We start from the raw sequence: 15,270 nt of genomic DNA, 5'->3' as shown, positions 1-15,270 counted from the left end.
CCCTATTCAAACTTCCTAAAGCATTCACTTCATGTCCCAATATATCCCATACAATTATGACACGTGTTTTGTGGTTGCCTGGAAGTTCAGTCTCAAACTGCCACAAAAATACAATAAAAATGAACAAATGTAACATAGCAAATGTGGCAAACTTGGTATATGGGAGGAAAACAACATTTTACCCTTCAAAAACTACTCAAACTAAGCCAGATAAATCAGAAAAGGTCACGACAGATCAGCAGAACAATTGCTCTCAATTAAATCACATGAGCCACAGCAAGTTATCTGTTACAAAGCTGCATTCTCTGAGTTCACAACAATTCCTCATGGCCTCCTTTGAAGACTTATAATCCTATAATATTTTCACCTTCTATAACCTTGTGTCATGTTCACTGCTGTTGGCTGGAATCTGTCATGCCTATGTTATTATGGTCATGCTGGATGGAATCCCAAGCCTCAGGAGGTTGCCTGGAAACAGCTTTATGATGCAAAGCAACTTCCTCAATGGACTGAAATGTCACATCCTGTTTACAAGCGTGGGGGGAATGGGGGAAAGCGAGTGGGGGGGGGGGGCATATAAAAGGGTGTATGAGAGGGCAGGATCCCATGAATTCTTTACAGATTTAAATGGAAATAAAGAATTCAATGGTTCACATCATGTAAAAAAAGATTTTGCAAGTGAAGCAAGTTTTTTTCCCCCCTTTTTCAAATGTGGGCCTATCTGCAAAAACAATCCCCTGCCCTCACCCTCACCCCCCCCCACCACCCATTCTTCCATCCTGCCTCTGGCTCTTCTCCCAACCCACTGTCCTGGAAGTGGCGAATCGTCGGGACCGTACAGCCCCGAGCTGAAACACGCTTCCCAGGGAGCGGGACAGACGGCTCTGTGTGCGCTCTGCCCCATTTTCATCCGAGGCCAGTAGAACAAAACAGCTACGATTCATCCAAGGCTATTCCAAACCAACAGAAACAGCATCAATGCAGCCCGCACTGGACATATCGACACAGCCAATCTTATGTCAGCACAACAAAAAATACATGATTCAAAAGCCCAATACACTGTACAGCAATTGGTGAAAAAAATGGATTTAAAAAATTTTAAAAGAATCAAAGGTACTGTATATCTTAAAACTGCATCGTGAGTCATGATAAAATAAGAACACACAAGATTTTAAAAAGCCAACTGTCACCTTGAATTCAGCCGGTCCAGAACACATAGGCTGGAGGCGCAAGCTTTAACAAGTCACCTCCACTGCTCTTCCTCATTAACTTAACGCAAAGCTCATCAATATCAGACCAGTGGGTGTAACTGAACGATGTATAGCATCTCATATATAATGATTAATCCTCTGGTCACACATGCCCTCTGTATTGTCATGTGAACGATTTCAAACCCCCCCCGTCAAGACCAGGTCTCCCCTCACCTTGTTGTAGTAGTGCACCTGGATCACATGCCACTGGCCGTCACTCACACCTCCCAGGACGAAAGGGGACACTGTCGTCTTCGTCTCTCCTGCACACAAACGCACGTCAGCAGTGAGAACACGGGCAGCAGTGTAGTATAATGGGTAAGGAACTGGTCTTGTAGCCTAAAGGTCACCGGTTCGACTCCCGGGCAGGACACTGCCGTTGTACCGTTTGAGCAAAGTACTTAACCTGCATTGCTTCAGTATATGTCCAGCTGTATAAATGGATGCAATGTAAAAGTTGTGTAAGTTTTGAGCATCTGCTAAATGCCTGTAATGTATCACAGCCTCAGGCACCGGCCACCCAAGTCACGCGTAATTTCAACCTGTTCATCAAAGAAGCCCTTCACTCGAATGTGAAGCTCCACTCAAGAGTGCTTCAACTGCATCTGAAGTGTGGCCACCCACCAGTTACAGTGCAAGAAAGTTCAGGGTGGGGGTCCTGCTTTTCTGGTGGTGGAACAACGAGGCTTCCCGAACCCAACAATGGGTGGCGCTACCATGCGTAGTCAATTACAGGCTTGTACAAATCAATCCGAATCTTTCCGTTCACATGCTGGCTCCACCCACTTTGGGGTTCGCGAACACTTTCCCACACCATTTTCCGCAAGAGTGGGAAAAGTGTAACGTGAGGACGTGTACCCAAGTCCCCGCATGCCCCACCCCCTACCCCATCCCAGCCCCCCCCCCCCCCCCCAAAAAATCCCTGCCCCCTCCCCGTCCCGCACCTGCAGAGAAGGTGAGCTGGATCTGCTCGCTGATGATCTCCACGGCGATGAAGTCGTGCTTCTCGTTGAAGCGTCCGTTGTAGAGCAGCAGCCCGTTGGGCTCCATGGTGGCGAAGCTGAAACACAAAAAGGATTCATTTTATTCTTTGTACAAAGCGCTCATCAAGAAAGGAGAGACCGGCCTGCTGTTCTGTGTTAGCAACACGCAGCGCGCTTGCTTTTAGTGTAGGCAGAAGCCATCTTCTTCATTTGATTTGATGATTTGGATTGTGAACTGTTCTGCAGCTGGTATTAGTATGGCCTGGAATCAATATGGATTACAGCACACATCAATGCAATACAGAGACCAGTCTTAACCAGATTTACCACTCCAGAGTCCCAGGAAAGGCCGTTTTTTGCACTAACCATTCGATGGACCTCTAACGACTGCAGAGAAAATTAACCTCCGAGCTGCAGTGAATCTAATTAAATATTGACCTTTCGCAGGCAAGAGGCAACCGGTCCTGCTTTGAAAATCTCATAATTTACTGAATATTTTTTTTGGAGTAGCAAAGGTGAACGGAGGAATGTAACTGCTATACAATGTTATGAATACGGTGTGAAATAATTAAAAAAATAAGCACATTTTATACATGTCATATATGTTATGTGTAAAATGTGTAATACGACAATAAAAAACACATTCAGTATACACTCCACAGCATAATTCTGTAGTAACTAATATAATTATGAATCCATTTAATTGAACTCCAGTCGTTTAGGCGCTGCAAGTATTCATATAAGGGTCATATTACAGTGCGCTTCACGTCTCCTTCATGTTTCGCATCTAAATCATGTCTCACTTACTTGCCAGTAACGATGGAATGCGAATTGAGCCACTACCGCTATTTATAGTTCGGCCATGAGAGAAATAGCCACTGCAACGGCATTTCCTTACGGGCAAGCATGGCAACACCGATTATTAACGCATCGCGTAAAAAGCTTCTGTATCTGCGAGCTGCAGCATACTGAGGAAGCGAATAGCGACGCGCTCATGCGGAGCACGAAACAAGGTTAGCAAACCGCGGATCTCGGCCGCACGCCAGCGGACGACGTCTAACGGGGTTAAAAATAAGCACACAGCTCTGTCAGCGAGATGGAGACAAATTGCCGAAAAAGAATGTCATGTTGACTTTGTCAGTGCGCTGGATAAACTGTAGAGCACGACTTCCATTCCGGAATAACAAACGAGGGGGTTATTTCTGCGAGGCGGAAACTGAACCAGGCTGGGGATCATTTCTCAAAAACAGGGCACAGAACAGAGGCAAGATATATAATATATGTGTGCGTGTGTAGAAAATACAATTGGGTGAATAACAAGAGACAAATATTGCACAGGGAAATCAGCTCAAAATTAGAATGTTGCCGTTCTGGGCCATGAATGCAGCCTTACTGCCATACACGTGGATACTTTAATCTAAGCAATTTTAACTAATATGTAAAATATAAAATGTAATTTGTAAGTGATTTCACCAGTGCTGGGATATTTTGCGGAAGAAATAATCTGGCCGAGAACATCATCTTTATCCAGAAAGTGTGAAGAGCTGAGCAGTGGAATGCGCTGAAAATAGTTTGTTAATAAAAAGCGTCATCAACATATTGTTAAACACTTCGCAAGATATTTGCAAACAAATTTATTCAGATTTTCTGAATCTGAAAAAAAAGTTTTTTAATTCACTGCTGTGATATATACTACATTATTTAGTCTTATAATTAAAAACATTAAATTATTCCACTTGAATACGGGCAAAGAGCCACATAAAAACAGTTACAGAGGGGAATGCTCATGCGCGTTTATTCACAGGATTCATCTTGCAGACAGCGAGGCCACCGTTTCAGGCTCCCCCTGAATGCACGTGGGCAAAGTCAATCTGGGAATCTGCAGAACCGCAACCTGTCCACACGGACAGAGCGTGACTGTTGTTGTCCCATAACGCACAGTCGGACACATTTTAACACATCGGCGCACGCTTTCACAAACGCCTCTCACTTCTGCCATCAGAAACGCTCCGGTCCTCTGGGTATTTTACAGGCCACAGTCCACGGCCACTTTGTTCATTGCGCCATGTAGCCGGAAAGCGTAAAAACAACACTGATTACGGCTTATTGACTCCTGTTTGCAATTCCCTGGTCTAGATATTTGCCTGCGTAATTCAAGCCTTTCTTTGTTTTACATTATCCACCGCCCACCTATTCTTCCTTAGTCTTTAATGCTTGCCAGGGGGGAAAAAAAGCAACTTTCTTTTTTTCTGATTGAAGACTACTGTTTTATTTTGTGACTCTGACAGAAAATTGGGTGCTAAGCACATCCTCCATGTTTCTAAGCAACCCACAGTGAACGCGGCAGGGATTTATAAAAATACCCAGAGGTCTGGCCCACTCAAAACGCTGCTTCCGTTGTCAGCCCCGGTAACGTGAGGATTGGCGGATGGCGGTATGGCCTGCACAGGTCTGCCCCCCCCCCCCCCCCCCCACTCCCCCTCAGGGGGGGTCACAGCGCTCCTGAAAACACACTTCCGTTCCAAAAGACATATTGCCCTTCAATTTCTCAAAGGTTTCCAACTTCACAAAAAACCCCAGAGGAACCCGACGCCATTTGGAAAAAAGAACAAAAAAAACGTTTGCATTCAGAGGACGGCTTCTTGGAGTTCACTGAATGTGATATTACGAATGGCTTCGGCGTGCTTGTACACAGGCCATTTTGATGATTTGTGCTTCTGCCTGACCCACAGTCCCGGTCAGATTTCTGACCCGGCTCTCTCAATCTGGCCAGCCCATCATTCCCCCCGTAACTGCTGACATAAATCCTGTCCTCTCAGCATCAACTGATGAGCAGTGATACTGGCACAAACATGGCTGCCGTATTTCATTTCATTTGGTGGTGGGAGACAAATCTCTGCAAAACAGCGGATGGAAGCATTATGTAAATCCAGCTCATTAACAATCAGATACTCAAGTTAAAATAATCACCCTTGATTACTTGCCTGACTTTTAAATTTAAAATAACGACAGTATTTACATATTCAGAATAGGGAAGTCTTGAATACACACAGCGTGCAGTTCGGCAACTGATCACTAATGTTTTTTTTTGCAGCCCACGGGCTCTGTCATTGGAAAGAAAGGCCAACCGACACATTGAGCGAAATTTCCCATGATCTGGAAGCCTCTGAGAACAAAGCAGGAGAAACACGATCACCTGGTTCTCCTCCGATTACAGGGGGATTGTGACGACCTCGCCAGTTTTCCCTTAAAAGAGACGGGACAAACACGGTCCTGGTTGAGCAATCCATCAAAGTATCAGGAGACGCTGAAAGGAAACTGGTCTGTGCGGGTCTCACGAACGACAGGAAGGACACATACCCCTTAAGACTCGTTACCGTCAGCCATCTTCTCCGCGCTGAACAAATGCACGTAACCTGAGCCCGCACAAAGCAAGGGCGAAACAGAAAATATGAAAAACTCTGGTGGCTGTGATAAACGCCCTGTGTAATCTGGAGTTATGTAAGCAAAGGAAAATACAATAACAAACAAGCATAATCCTAAAATGTAACTGCTTCAAAACGCAGGTGAGTATGGCTGAAGAAAGAAATTCATCCTCGCACTTTGTTTCCAACTAAAGAAACCGTTTGCGAAAAAGGGGAACACCCGTGTGCTCTACACATGCCTGCGAGCGTCTGCGGGCGCATTAATGCGAGTCCTTATTGCAACAGATCTCAGGGCCGCGAGAATGAAAGCGAAAGACGGCATTAATATTTAACTTCTGAGGATCCTGATTTTCATCGGGGAAGAGTGGCCAGATTCAGATCCATTTGCCCACAGCTTTGTTACCTCGTTAGCCATTCGTTTGATTTATTCCCTGCGAGGTGGGTCCACCTGTGGCTAAGCCTACACTGCATGCACTGCAGTCCAGCATCTCACATCCTCAGCACAGTTAGCAACAAATCCTCCTTCACTTCCCCCACACAGCCTGTGAACTGCCTTCCGGTTTTCCTTCAGGATCCATTACAAAGTCCTCCAGAAGGCACATAATCCGGGCTACATGGTATGGACGAGCTACCTTCCTCTTCACCTTTACCGCTTTAACAGTTTACACCAGTGGTCCGCAGAGGTCCTGGAGGGCCACAGGGTCTGCTGGCTTTCATTGTTACTCAGCACTTGAGTAGCACAGCAATTGCTCAGTTAAAGCAGCTGCTTACACAGCGAACTCAGGCCACCGAGGGTATTTGGGTCTGAATCGGTAGCTGATTTTAAGGCGAAAAAACAAAACCCAGCAGACTGTGGCTCTGCAGGACCAGGACTGAAGATCACCGGCTTACACACTCTGGTGCTCTGGTGCCATCTGCCTCTTCTGTGCCCCCCACGGCTCACATGAATACAACGAACAACACGTCCATTATTGCCCTGCGATAGATTGGCGGCCTGTCCAGGGTGTATCCCTGCCTCTCGCCCAATGCACGCTGGGATAGGCTCCAGTTCCCCCTGCGACCCTGCTCAGGATAAGCGGGTATAGATAATGGATGAATGGATGGACATGTCCATTATTGGGCTCACAGGGCACTGGTTCTTAAAGCGCTGGTTTCTGAGGTGCTGTGCTACACTGAACCCTGGCAATGTCACCGCTGTACCATGCAGCGATGTGTAATTGGCCATAACTCTGCTCATGAAGTGTGCAACAGTGACCCCTTTGGACAGTAAGATACCTGCGGTCTGCCTGTCTTGCTGTTCAAGACTGTACATGGATCCTCAATGTGTTTCCTATCATAACAATGTTAGTCTATTCTGTATGCTGTGAATTGGTTGTTACATGTTCTCATGTGTATTTTATCCATTATATGTGTTGATGAGCTCTGCACTTTTTTAATTCCAACGTGGTGGTCGCAAATGGCAAATAGACTCTTGACTCTTATAAATACCAGCTACTTACACATTGGATAGGTTGATATGAAGCAAACTGCACAGCTTCCATCTGAACAAACTGAAATTACACGATTTGTTTACGCACCTGCATAGTTGCTAGTTGAACAGTTTGGACCAGACACAACATGGATTTGAATACATAACGCCCCTCCCTTTCATTCTGAGACTCAGAGACTGCAGCACAGCGCCAACCCCCCCCCCCCCCCCAACTTATGTGCTTCCCTGCACCACGGAAACCAAATGTTCTTCAGCGACACGGAGACCAGATGCTCCTCAGTGCCGTAGTCCTCCAGTGGACGGCTGAAGGTCGAAGCGAAACGTTTCGCCGTGACTCGCCGCCGTCCTGTAGACGAGGCCGAGGATCCGCGGCTCCAGCAGAGCCCCGCCCTCCCCCCTCAGGACACTCAGTTTCACTCACGAGGGAGACGGGGGGGGGAGACGGGGGGGGGTGCCCGGGGGCAGACTAGGCAGAGGCCTCGCCTCAAACGGGCTCGCCCGTCACTCACGCGCAGCCCGCCCTCAGGCGCCTGACTGCGGTCGCGAGACGGAGACGAGGAGCCCGAGCTATGCAGGCCCCGCGGAATCCCAAGCAGCAGCTCCCCGGGCTCCTGTCCACCATCTCAACCACCCACCCCCCCCGTGACGCTCTCGGTCACCCAGCCCAAAAATCCCCAGTGACCTCTCTTTCACGTGGCACAGGGCCGCTGCACCCCCAGGCAGCCGTAAATCACACGGCACGTAGATAAGCGGAAGAGACCGACGGACCCCCCGAGCGATTTTCAGGAAAACCCTGTCAAAACGCCGTTACTGACACAACAAACAAGCGGATCAAACAGGCCGCTTTGGGGCCTGCAGGGGCCCGTTCACTGTGTCAAGGCTTCGCGCCGCGGCGCGCGGATGAGCTCCGCGGGCTCGGATCGAATCCGGACCGTGTCGGTGACGGACCTGTGGCCGATAGGCTCAACGAAATGTCGGCCCCTGACTCCGCTCTGCGTGCGCTGGGCTGTGGGGGCTGTGGTGGCAAGAGAAGCAGGCAGGTGACACCGCTTGTTTTGGGAGGACAACTGCAGATGCCTTCACTCTCCCGAATCGGGGGAACGCAGCGACGAACAGTCAACTGGATATTCCAAAATTAGGGTGAGAACTGGACTTATTTAGCACCATGCCATATACAAATAAATCATCTTTTGACCATATTTATTTTGCAGAGGTTAAACTTCACTGGGATGAAGTTAAATGAAATATGGTATTGGAATGACCTTGGATGCAAGAGAGAGTGACAACAACTGAAAATAAATCTTTAATTTCCTGTGATTTTACTTCGATTGCCTTGTAAAAAAAAAAAAAAAAAAAAAACATCACACAGAAATTTCTCTAAACCGAGAAATTCTTGAGGAGTAAAACCAGCAGGAATTTTCTGTAATTGTATTCTTAGTGAAGACAAAAATAGACAATGATATTACATTACATTACATTACATTTGAGATATATATAAAGGCCTGAAGAGATTCTTATGCATGGCAGGTCAAGACTGTCTTGACAGAGCTTTAAAGGTTTTTTAGATTTGAGCAGTAGATATTATGAGTCCGTTGTTAAAAATAAAAAAATAAATAAAATCCTGAAAGAGACCACTTGTGTGTTTAATTAAAAATCTTTCATTGCTAGCCAAGCCTCTACGTAAAACCACACACTCAACCATAAAAGGAAAATAGATTCTGTTATGACTTCAAGTGTCTTTGTTTTGATGTTATCAGTGACGACTGATATCTATTCAAGCATTACCTTTGAAGGTAAAACCACCAGCTGTTCTGTGCTTTTGTAATGTTTTAATGGAGTAACTTGCCTGGACAGCGACCTCTCAGCCATTAAGTTTAATTCACTAAAGGCTTCTCCATAAAGATGGGAAAAGAAAACGGTTATTACTCCTGAGAAAGTGAGAAAATATCAGATTCTTTTGTTAATTTGTCATGATGTATGAGGATACCAATACCCTACACATTTTAAACATAATTTAACTTTGTGTTCCCGATCTCCACAGAGTGGGGAGTTTAAGTGGGGCATTTCTTTTCCGAAATTACTCCATCAATCAAAATGCTTCAGTTTGATGTTAACAGCATGGTGCTTAATCAAACGTGAGGACTGCTTTAAGTGTGTGCTCAATGTTCTTTTCTATTATTTCACAATGGCACCTTAATAACCAGCATGCACGGCAAACTAGCATAACATTGCTGATGAGATTGCTAATGGGCTGTAATGGAAATCTATGGCAACTTAGACGGCCAATTTGTGCTGTGCGTCCCTGAGTGCATGCATGTGTGTCTGTGTGCATGTATGTGTGCCTGTGTGCTTATGCGTGTGTGTGCGTGTGTGTCTGTGTGCTCATGCATGTGTGTGCGTGTGTACATGTGTGATGCGTGTGTGTGCGTGTGCCTGTGTGTGTGTGTGTGTGTGCATGTGTGCATATGTGTGTGCCTATGTGCTTGTGCGCACATGGGTGTGCCTGCGTGTGAGTGTGTCTGTCTGCGTGCCTGTGAGTGTGTGTGTGTGAGTGTGAGTGTGTATGTGTGTGTGTGTGTGTGTGTGTGTGTGAGTGTGTGTGTGTGTGAGTGTGTGTGTGTGTGTGTGTGTGTGTGTGTGTGTGAGTGTGTGTGTGTGTGTGTGTGTGTGTGTGTGTGTGTGTGTGTGAGTGTGTGTGTGTGTGTGTGTGTGAGTGTGTGTGCGTGTGTGTGTGTGTGTGTTTCAGGGACACTCACGTGAGCGCGAGGGTGAAGTGGAACCGCTGGCGGAGCCCTCTGAAGGTGAGGAAGGACTGGGGGGGGAAGCCGCGGGTGCTCATCTGGCAGTACGGCTTCTCGTAGGCCCCCGCCGGGCACTCGCACCGGAACCCCCCCACCAGCAGGTTCACGCACGTGCCCCCGTTTCGGCAGACCCCCGAGGAACAGCGGCCGGACCGGGACGAGAGCTCACACCGCTCACCTGCACATGAAAACAAAAAACAAACAAAAAACAAAACAAAGATCAGAGACCAGCCGCGTGCTCTCAGTCCCTCCGTTCAGCCTGATCAGAACGCACTGATGGCCTTAACTCTGAGAGGCGTGTCTGAGGAAGTCTTACTTTACGGTTTCTTACACATTCGGTTCATTTCTATGACGGCCTAACTCACTCTTCTGGGAAAAATGAAAACATGCATACGTTCGTGTACGTAGTTTTGTTGCTTAAATGTTGCAAACAATAAGAACTGCAGTTCGTTTTAATAAACAAAGTCCTTCTCTTTTTATTCCTCTAACACCATCCATTCCACCGTGGTTCTAAACCATCGTTTCGCGTTGCCTGCAAAGCCTCCGTGCCACACGTGACAGAGTGTTACATTCACAGCACTTAACACATTAAATTATAACGGAGAGAGCTAGCGAGAGAGAGAGAGAGAGAGAGAGAGAAAGCGAGAGCAAGGGTAAGAGAGACAGAGAGAGCGAGAAAAAGGTGGTGCCAGTCAGTACACTTCAGGCCCCTGACGACGGTGCGGTTGCCATGGTGAGCTCGCACGCCTCTCGCACGAGAAAGAATCTGTGTCAAGGTGATGCACCAGCGTCGAACGCCTCAGTTAGTTGTGCACTCGGGCCATTTTCTTTTTTTTTTATTTGTGCCCATCAGGCAGACAAAGGCCTACAAGCCCAGCTATTGGAAAAATATTCAGAGTTAGTGTCTGGTTGGATAAGCATCGGAAATTCCAACCATTGACAGCCATTAGCATTTCCATATTATACAGATATAGACATTATTTCACGGTTATATCATTCCCATATTTTCTCATACGTACGTAAGTACAAATGTTCACAGAAATATAAAATGTATATAGTGATTATTTATGCACCTTTGATCTACGATATCCAAAGCTGGGTAAAGACAGCAATCATTAAGACTGAAGAAGAGATGACATCATTACTATAAGGCAGCTATGGGTGAAAGCGGGAATGTCAAGGTGCACAGTCATGCTTGTTTTGCAGATATACTGGAGACTAATGAATTTGTTGCATAATGCCTGTGTATGTGTGTGTGTGTGCGTGTGTGTGCATGTCCATGCGAGTGTGTGCGTGCGTGCGTGTGTCTGCCTGCCTGCCTGCCTGTCTGTCTGTCTGTCTGTCTGTCTGTCTGTCTGTCTGTCTGTAATGGTTGTTTCAAATGTGGTTTCAATTGGTGAGTTTTTAATATTGTAATATTTTTATTTCATTTTACTGCGAGATATCACAGACAGAACCACATATAGCACGTATAGCCATTATATAACGCTCTTAATTGTGTATGTACCACACCAGTGCAGGCCTCTGAACTAGCCCAAGGACACGGCACTGTGCAGTCATCAGGAAACTACACAGAGAGAAGCTGAGTCCGTAACTTTACAGTAAGGCAGAGTGTATTCACGATGCAGATCATTTGGCCCAGTGTACAATGAAAAGTAAACAGAGTTCTGCCATATTCAGCATGCAGACAGAATTATGGGTATGGAAGTGCTGCATTGTCATGAACAGAGAACCAATCGATTGATCATCTGGCATCATAAAGAACAATTAAATCACTCCGTATCAGTTCAATATGAAAATTGCGTATGTAAGACAAATGGCGAAAGACAAATGTGTTTATCACAAAATAGTTATCTATGGTCAGACAATAGTCTTCACCCCTTAGACAGCAAGACTAATAAAGCATTAAAAAAAATAAAAATGCGTGATATACTGTCCCAAGCCAAATGGAAATTCCATTATCAACAATCACGAGGATCAGCAATACAAATGTAAAACTAAAAAATATGAGACCCTAACAAAGGTGGAAACAGTAATTTAATAGCAATCCTAGAAGAAAATGACAGTACAATGGTATATTGCCCCAGTTAATTCTTGGGGCAGTTACTAACTGTCCATTGTCCCTTTCGAATAAATAAATAAATGAATAAATATGAAGCAGAATATCCACTTCTGTGCAGCAGCCTCCGCTTTTCAGCTTTTCAGCTTTTCAGCTTTTCAGTTTTTCAGTTTTTCAGCTTTTCAGTTTTTCAGTTTTTCAGCTTTTCAGTTTTTCAGGTCGACGGCGTTCATCTGGCACGGCCACATTTCCCGTGACAATACGGGGGCCACAGCCTCTCAATAAATCAAACTTTATTAGACGCGAGACGCTCGGACAAAAAAGGGGGAGCCGCCTCAGAGTGGCGGCTAAAGCCGAGGCAAAACCGGTAAAAAGCAGGCCGATCCGGTCGAACCGAAAGAGGAACCGAAAGAGGAGCCGCTACGCGCCGCCGAGCTGGGGGGAGAACCCCCCCCCCCCCCCCGAGGACGGCGGTATCGGAGGCCGCAGCGCGCCTCTCTGTGCGCGCTACCTGGGAAGCAGGCAGCGGCCGAGCGGCGATTCCGGGGGGAGGGGGGGTCAGGGGGGCTGACGTAACCCCCCCCTGGGTGAACCTTTGGGACACAGGTGGTGACGTGACCACGTGACGACGAGGGCCGGGCGCGGTGTCCCCCCCCCTCCCCGCTCCAGCCCGGGCGAAACAGCGCGTGAATTATTCAAGCAGCCCCTCCCTCCGCTCTGCCCGCGACCCCCCAAGACCTCCCTCTCTCTCCCTTTGTTTACTTCCGACATTAATCATTAAGGCTGCCGAAATGAGACTCGCCCCCGGGAGAAATCTCTTTCTGAAGTCAAGGGGAGATGCTCCTTCCCTGAAAACACACCCAGACACGCACACGCGCACACACATGCACACGCACACACGCCCGCACACACACACACACACACACACACATACATACACATACACACACAAAACACACTTTCAGGGCTCCATGAAGAGAGGGCAGTTTTACACAGGTTCTGCCTGAACGCAGAGCAGCTCAGAATCCATAAGAGCGCACAATGACTCAAAAGATTACTGCAGAACTGCCATTTCACGTTAAGCAGAATGGTGTCATTATGGAGAACGGAGTGTCTCTCAATAGTTCACACTCAGCTGGACCTCGATAATTAACATTCGAAGGATTTGCAAGGCTGAGAATTCGCGTGGAATCGAGCCTATGGGAATATTATTTACCGAGTGAAACTTAACTCTTCATTGAACACCAAATCCCCACCTCAGCAAGCACACATAATTAGACCTTACTATCTTTCAGCCCTCCTTCACCTCAGCCCCAACCCCCCCACCCACCCACCCCCCTCAACTCCCTCCACCACCCACCCCCCTCCTCCTCCCCCCACCCCCAGCACACTCCTTCAAACAGAACCAGTTTGTCTGGAGTTCTCAGGGAGAGGGCACTGTCTGGCATGACTACCTCCCCTTGAAGCATACCCTTCCTGCCAAGAGCCGAGAACTCTCTAACCCCATCCCTCACTCCGAGGCGACGTCCACAAAGCGGGTCAGACGAACGGGAAGCGAGGGCCGCAAGGCCTGGGCCAACACGCTCAGCCGAGCGGAGACGCCGTTTCCAAGCGCTAAAACTGGGGGGGGGGGGGGCGTGAGTACACCATGCGCTCGGGGGGTGTGCTAGTGAACAGACCCACGCCGCCTCTTTGCCGGAGCGCAAGGCCAGCGGGAGTCAGCTCTGGCCCCCGGCCGTCGGAGCTCCGGGATACCACTCCGGGCCCCCGCTGGAACTGCTACCCCCGGCGTAACTCAGCGGAACAAGGCCACCGCCGGCGGCTCGGAGAGCTCGCCGACAGATTTACGGTCGGGTTTCTGTGAGCGGAGCGAGCCGTCCACTCAAAGGCCCTTTGAATCGTCGTTAACGAGCGCACGCGGCCGGCAGCACAGGTAGATTAAGGGCGAAGTAATTATGCGCTCTGAGCTGCAAAGCGGTCTTTGATACGGCCGATGTGAAAAAGGGAGAATAGAAAAGAATTTCAAACACCGCAGGAGGCCGCATTTAAAATGCAAATCTGTTATGAGTCCAGCACTTCACTCACCCCTATTCCCTGAACGCACTGAACACTTCAACCCTCAGACTCTGTGCTTTTAGCATTCGTCAACATCGGTGTAAAACTACAGCACCTTCCCACGCAGAATGTAATGAGCTCTGATAAGCTTAAACATTCATAACAGTGCTGGAAAGCGACCATTTTACACTCAAGTGCAAGACCCGCCACCCCCCCCCCCCCCCACCTCCCACTCCCTCCCTCCTCAACCGAACAGTTGGTGAGCTCGGACCCAAACGTGCCCCCTATTCAAAGAGCGGGGGTGGCTAGCGCGGGGCTGGAGGGACAGAGCGGCGCATCAAAACGAAGAGCACAGATGGAGGCACTGCCTGGTGTAGGTGTAACCGAACACACCGCCTCGACAAGTGGATCTGACCCTTCGACCTGCCGGTGTTTCTGTCGGGAGGCACAGACGGTCCTTGTTCAATCCTCCCCCAAATTTCCCCCGAGACTCCAGGGGAAATTCACAGGAATGCAGGTGACCACCCCAGTCAAATTCTCGGCTCTACAACTCGAAACCACCCCTCCTCCTCCATCCGTGAAACTCATACACAAGAACATAATTAATCCACCGCCAACTTGCGTCACAATGGCCTTCTCCAAGGGAAGGACACCGAGTCTCAAACTAAGCCTTATAGACTCAAAAAAAAAAAGTTCACTTACAATGAGAACATTTTTCCCAAAAGTAGTACATCACTCTTAGTTCTCCCTTTACAGTTGGCTGTTACACACACCAAAAGACACATAGCTCAGACAGCAGTAAAGGGGCACTATCATGTTCCGCGTTTTTACAGAAAGGATTTTTTAAGAATCTCGTCAGTTGAACGCTCGATGGCGGGAAGGACGATCTCGCCGAATGTCGCTGCGGCGGCTGGCCCCGGACCAGCCGGAATTCTGCGCGACTTCCCATCTTCTGCCAACGCAATTATAAATAATTGGTCTTCTCGATGATTCCTCCCACTCTCCATCTGCTCTCATCCGCGGTCCTCTCACACTCCAGCGCCCACGTGCCCACAGAGAGAGGCCCCGCCCTCCGCACACATCGGCTCACGCCCCAGAAAACCACCGCGGCGGCACCGAGCGGCTCTGAGGGTCACCTGACCTCGCACCCGAGGGGTCGGAAGGCAAGCGGCCGGCTGCCGCTTACATCACCGGGCGAGGCACGTGAC

General features: G+C 48.1%; 1 protein-coding gene across 2 annotated transcripts in view; it reads right to left on the bottom strand.

The window, feature by feature from the left end:
- celsr2 (cadherin, EGF LAG seven-pass G-type receptor 2) overlaps nucleotides 1-15,270 on the bottom strand; it is a 78,188-nt gene that overhangs the window by 33,580 nt on the left and 29,338 nt on the right. For both annotated transcript variants that reach the window (XM_035388091.1, XM_035388090.1), the window contains exons 3-5: nucleotides 9,904-10,126; nucleotides 2,195-2,310; nucleotides 1,425-1,513 (exon numbers count right to left, since the gene is read on the bottom strand). In XM_035388091.1, coding sequence (XP_035243982.1) covers nucleotides 1,425-1,513; nucleotides 2,195-2,310; nucleotides 9,904-10,126 — 428 coding nt within the window. The remainder of the gene's footprint in view (nucleotides 1-1,424; nucleotides 1,514-2,194; nucleotides 2,311-9,903; nucleotides 10,127-15,270) is intronic.

The sequence above is a fragment of the Anguilla anguilla genome, chromosome 13, assembly GCF_013347855.1.
Source record: "Anguilla anguilla isolate fAngAng1 chromosome 13, fAngAng1.pri, whole genome shotgun sequence".
In the NCBI taxonomy this organism is placed as follows: domain Eukaryota; kingdom Metazoa; phylum Chordata; class Actinopteri; order Anguilliformes; family Anguillidae; genus Anguilla; species Anguilla anguilla.
Note: the sequence above shows the minus strand (reverse complement) of the source record. Positions and strands in the feature narration are given on the sequence as shown.